This window comes from Electrophorus electricus, chromosome 10 (genome assembly GCF_013358815.1).
Source record: "Electrophorus electricus isolate fEleEle1 chromosome 10, fEleEle1.pri, whole genome shotgun sequence".
In the NCBI taxonomy this organism is placed as follows: Eukaryota; Metazoa; Chordata; class Actinopteri; order Gymnotiformes; family Gymnotidae; genus Electrophorus; species Electrophorus electricus.
This window is the reverse complement of record NC_049544.1, coordinates 17,750,291-17,756,290: the sequence shown is the minus strand read 5'-3', so window position 1 is coordinate 17,756,290 and position 6,000 is coordinate 17,750,291. Positions and strand designations below refer to the sequence as shown.

At 42.1% G+C, this 6,000-nt stretch overlaps 1 protein-coding gene across 5 annotated transcripts in view; it reads left to right on the top strand.

The window, feature by feature from the left end:
• Positions 1-4,206: 4,206 nt before the first annotated feature.
• Positions 4,207-6,000, top strand: part of ntng1a (netrin g1a) — a 78,829-nt gene continuing 77,035 nt past the window's right edge. For 3 of the 5 annotated variants that reach the window (XM_035531198.1, XM_035531197.1, XM_035531196.1), the window contains exon 1: positions 4,381-4,713. In XM_035531198.1, coding sequence (XP_035387091.1) covers positions 4,468-4,713 — 246 coding nt within the window. In that variant the 5' untranslated portion in view covers positions 4,381-4,467. Of the gene's footprint in view, positions 4,714-6,000 lie in introns of all 5 variants that reach the window. The other 2 variants (XM_035531199.1, XM_035531200.1) reach the window with 1 other exon arrangement.

Here is a 6,000-nt window from a genome sequence, read left to right as displayed (position 1 = left end):
TTAAACATAGTGATACAATTTGTGTATATGAAGGGAGCTCTGTCTGGCAGATTTCTGGTAGCTTTTGTGGAGATCCAAATTTTATGATTAGCTGAATGTTTAGTTGTTTGTTTCTTATGTTTTATTTATTTATTTATTTTTTTGGTAATAACATTGCTCACAGAGAACTGGCCTGTACACCTTACTTACAATGGAACAGACATTACAGAAATTCTTTTCATCTGTAAATATTTTGATAAATCTGTACCAATTATTCTATATTTATTATTTTGCATGTTTATGTGTTTGAGAGTGGGGATGGTGCAGGAAAGCACAGCATTTCATACAGATGGGTAGTGGAAGCAGAGGTAAGCATCAGCTGACTTCCATGTCCCAGTGGCTGGTCTGTTGTAGTCCAGCTAACTGTCCCATGAGTGCTCCCTGTCAGGGCTGAGGGGTGGAGGACGAGGACCAGGGCTGGATCAGCAGCTCTGGTGGTCGAACAGGCTGATTAACCAGTACTAAAATGCTACAATGCACTATGCTCCATCCTGCTGACTGTTTGGTCATGTCTTGTCAGTTACACTCCCCCGCTCTCAGGACACACACACAGACACTCACTTCAATCATGGGCTGAGGTAGGCGAGATCTTTTATCTGAGTCTGTTGTGAAGCTCTGCAGCTTGACTGTGGTGTTCTTGCTGCCCATGTTTTGGAGTGGTGGGCTCCTCCTGCTCCATGCTGGTTAGTCTGAGGTGCTGAGCCAGAGGTGCTCACCAGCCAGAGAAGCCCAGGGCTCTCAGATCCTTTCTTAGAACACAGGTCAATCCGTTCACAGGGCCCTGAATTCAGAAGCATTATCTGAAACCTGAATTCTAGAACTGGATCAACTGTTTGGAATTCATGAATAGGAACGGTGGAGAGACAATAAAATCATTTTCTGATTAATTCATTTCGCCTTTTTGTTTCCAGGCTGTTAATAGAGGAGATAGTAGAGCTCTCCTATTGTGTTGTCTCCTGTTTTGGATTGTTTCTCATTGTGTTTGGATCTTCTTTCAAAGCAACTCATTGTCAGGACCCAAGACATAAATTATACGCTTGATAAAACGATTCGGCTGCCTTTATGTTCTGCATATTTCAGTGGTTCCTTCAATGATCCCAGGTTCCCAATTAAGAGACAGTGAATGAACAATGTCATAAACTTTGCCTGACAAATAATCATTTGAGTGTAATTAAAAACAAGAAGTAAGGAATTTAAATCTGACTGTATAGCACTCATAAAAAGATACAAAGACTGCAGGAGAAGGATTTTCAATCTACTCTGTGTGTAATATCCTTTTCAGATCGGTTTGGACATAAGTCAGATGGCTGGTGCTGATCTCTGTTTGTGTGTGCATGTGTGCGTGTGTGTGTGTGTGTGTGTGTGTGTGTGTGTGTGTGTGTGTGTGTCTGTGCCTGCCTGCCTCTGTGTGTGTGTGTGTGTGTGTGTGTGTGTGTGTGAGTTCGTGTATGTGTGTGGTCTGTTCAACTATGAAGATATTTATCACTCATACCACTGCACTCTATTAAACTTCCGTATAGTACTACAAACCAGCAGGGTCACCTTTGCCTAGATGGTCTTCTATGGTTAACCTCACGCTCACTGACATCTATGGTCTGCTGTGCCCAAATCCAAAATGTAATAGCTGGACTGACCTCTATGTGTTCAATATGCTCATATAGTTCAAAAGCACGCAGATGTTTTGATGAATATTTCTTTTTTATTATTGCTTAGATATGAGGCTGAAGCATGTATATAGGGACTGCAGGAGAAGTACTTATATTCTGAATCCAGGCATCTCTGCCTGTAAAGAATGGGTACAGGCAGATGCAAGCACTTTACTGAGATAAGTCCAATCTTCTGAAGCCATAACGGTCCAGGGTCAAAAAACAGACACTACAGGCAAATCCAAAGGCGATAAGCAAAAACACGACTCTAGTGTCGACTCCCAGAATGAAAATAAATCCAGGCTGGGGTAACAGAGAGACTCGGTAAAACACGGAAACACATAGAAGAACATGGATTAAAGCATTGGTTTGAGTGAAGACAGAACTAAGGACATGGCTGAGAAATGCACAGTAGGGCATGACTTTACATACGGAATTGAGGAAACCAATCTGTATTGTGCTACACTTTATGATTGTGCATAAAGTTTCTATTAAGTCCTGGTGGTTAATCTCAAACATGTCTTTGTTGGTGAAAACTAAGAAGCCTAAAGCATGAATCACATGTAATTCATATAACATAGCAACAGTTTTAGCATTAACAGCATTAACACAGCAATTTCAAAACCAGTCAATCAAAAAATAGGATTTAAACAACAAAAAAAAAGCTGTTTTATGCACATGTAAGAGTTGAAAATAATCTCACTGAATTTAATGTGTATTCAACCAAAATTAGAATAATATACAGTATGTATTTTTGATAATGATTATTTTTTATAATAGTTCATTTTTGTTCATTACCTTTTTTATTTTATCTCACAGTTGCAACTTCCTCTCAGTCAATTGCACAGCTATGTTTTGGCACTTTTTGCAACCCTACCTACCACTGGCGGTACTCTGGCAAAGTTTCACGCAAGCTTTGCCGGAGGTAAACCATGATGTTAATATCCAGGAACAGTTTTACATCTATAAAATGAAATAAGGATACACCTGCTTGCAGATGCATACAATGCAAACTGTTTCTTAACAGTAATAACATCAAACCAGTATGGTTATATTGACTTAGTGAAACATTTTAAACATTAATTGTTTTTCTCTCTGATGACATTACGAAGTCGGTTTCTTCTTCTGTCTCCATACATCATAGCTAGCAAGTAATGCATGTATTATAAAAGTTATTATTCACTGCTATATATATTTTATTCCTTATAGAGAAAACCCACAATTGCAGAAAACGGTACTTAATTAGTAACTTTCAATATTACAGTACTTAAAGTTACTGTCTTTATGTGGGTATGTTGCAGTCATATTTATTTTTCTAGGAATGTTGTATCAGTGTTCTGAGCTAACTTGCTCATGGGAGAATTTTTTTGTTTTCTCAGCAATTTCAGCAATCAGAAAAGACAACAGTTTGAAATAACAAGTCTGTTTCAGTACATTTACACTTTTATCCAAAGCAACTTACAATTATGAGTACAACTTGAGCAATTGAGGGTTAAGGGCATTGCTCAGGGGTTCAACTGTGGCATCTTGGCTTGAAACAGCAACCTTCCATTTACAAGTCAAGTACCATAACCACTGAGCTACCACTGACCACTGTAACAAACGTTGGTGTCAAATAAGATATTATAAAAGTTATAATGTTTCACACATGCTTTTCCAGAGAGAAAACCTACAGCTGCCAAACGCATATATTACACTATTGAAAGTTAATGTCTGTATGCAGAGAGAGAGAAGCAACCCAGAGAGAGTTGTTTCCATGCCCTTACTCAGACGCACGCACACATACGCATAACCTCATGAGCATCCCTTTCTATTTGACGCATTCGCCATATACGACATACAAATTCTACTCCAGAAACATGGTTTATAGACTGGAGAGGGGTTGCGTGTCCGCCTGCTCTAATTAGGAATGCAAACGTGTGTGTGGTATGCGTTTGATGGATGATGTCAGCAGCAGATAGGGATAGACAGGAGTGTGTGTAATGTGGAGGCCTTGTGAAAGCTCCAGATCACGTTCTCATTGATGGCCTTATGGATATGTGATATATCTCTGAGAGGTGTGTAACATTCCCACGGGGCAAGAACATAAGGGTTATGCTTCATTCCACTGCACATCTGTTGATCCAGCCCAACCTCTCAAGCTGTCAGCCTCTATTCCCCTTCCACACTCTCACCCTCTCCTCTGCTTCTTCCTCGCAGAGCACAGGAACAAGAAGACGGGAAGAGGAGGATGACTGACAGGAAGCAAAGCTGAGACGGCTGTCAATCACACGCCTGGCCACAGAAGACGATTCATCCACATATCAGAAGACCGTCTTACTCGTTCTCTCTTTGGCTCTCTATCTGTTTCTGCCTCTCTCTCTCTCTCTCTCTCTCTCTCTCTCTCTCTCTCTCTCTCTCTCTCGTTTTATCTTTCTCCTGGCTGTCACCTCCCAGCTCCTCATATCTGCTCAGCTGCAGGACCCTCCCCCCTGTGCCCACCCAGCTCGAGTGTCTTAGAGGAATACACTGCTAACTGTGTGGAGAGATCACCCCATTGTTCCTTTACACCGCATACGCCCCTCTCCGTGACCCCGTGCATCAGACCCAGACTCCTGCAGTGGCCTGCCATGCTGCCTCTCTTCCTTCCACTGCCCTCTGCTCACTAAAGCTTGGATTATTTTGTAAGCGTGTCCTGAACGCGTGTGCGCACACACATACACACACACATAGCCACACTCTCCGTCTGTATCTCTGTGTGGCTGGGGCGAGGAGCTCTGAGGAGCGGGCGTCGAGGGCAGCCATGCGTGTGTGGTTGGCCATGGCCCTGCAGGCCATGTGCCTGGGGCTCAGCGTCACCATGCAACACTACCCCACCACTTGGGGGCACTATGACATGTGCAAGTCGCAGGTGTACACGGATGAGGGACTCACTTGGGATTACATGGCCTGCCAGCCCGAGGCTGCAGACATGACCAAGTTCCTGAAGGTGACCCTGGACCCACCCAACATCACCTGTGGGGACCCGCCTGAGACCTACTGTGCGCTGGTGAGTCGGGCAGGGGACGGGAAGGTCAAAGGTGTACACAAGTGTTCTGATGTGGCCCTGTTTGGGGGGGGGGTCTGATTGTTGTTTCACTGAGTGAACATTTGCCTTGACAAGTGTCTAGATTCACTCTAGAATTAACCAACCCTTAAGAGTACAAAATGATAATTCTATATATATATAACTCCAACTCCAACACAAGCAAATTAACACAAAAAGTACATTTATATTTATAAAGTAAAGTAAGTTTATATTTATATTTCTACATTTGGTGATCCGGCTGCGTCTTCTTCAGGAGTTACAAGTTTGTAGGATAGATCTGGGGTTTTCATAGTCTTTATGACTCAATGGGATTTTGAATCAGTGAATTCAAAACCACTGAGACAGACTTACAATTAACACAGGAAAAAGCACCGAAGCAAAAAATCTCAGCTTGTGTAACCAGACAGGGGCATTTTACATTTGCAGATATTAAAGATCTAATATGAGCTTGGGTGGAGGCCTTTATTAAGAGTCTTTGTGAAGTACCGTGTGTTTCATTAGCAGGAGGAAATGAGAGAACAAGAGAAGGAAGGAATGAGAGAAGCACTCGGATGCTTGAAAGCTTTGAGAAGCACAGCTGTGTGTCTTTGGAGAGCCATTGCTAGCTAAGGTGCTTAATTAGAAAAGTGTCATTTAAAGCTTTCTTTCATGTGAGTTTTTTGCTGTCACACTTTCAAGCTTAGCTTATCTTTGTTGCTTTACACAGCGGTGTGTGTCTGTGCCTGTGTCTGTATGTGCATATGTATGTGTTTATATATTTTCAGGACACGTTTTGTCTTGATTACATCGGTATGTCCTAACTATGTTTTAAAACCACAGAAATAAAGATGTATTATTTACCTTGTCAGGAAGTAAGACGTATTCAGGTAAGGACCATCAAACTGGTAAAGTGCTTTACAAAAGGGCATAGTATTTTTTAGGGTCAAGATTTGAAGTTAGGAGTTGTTAAAATGTTTGTAACATATATTTACACACACACACACACACACACACACACACACACACACACACAGCATCTGCAAGATATAAAAACAATCGCGTGCGCGTGTGTGTATCAAAGGCACCATCAGCATCGATGCCTTCTCTGCGATTATGGAGGTCTGAGTGTACATAAAGAGGGAAGAGCAGCTTCTTACTGTATTTGAGGAGTAAAAATAGCAGCTCTCTGTCTGCCTGTAGAGAGAGACTGTGGCCAGTGAAAGTGCTCGGAGTGGCACGGGAGCAAATATCTGCCGTGCTGGGGCCTTT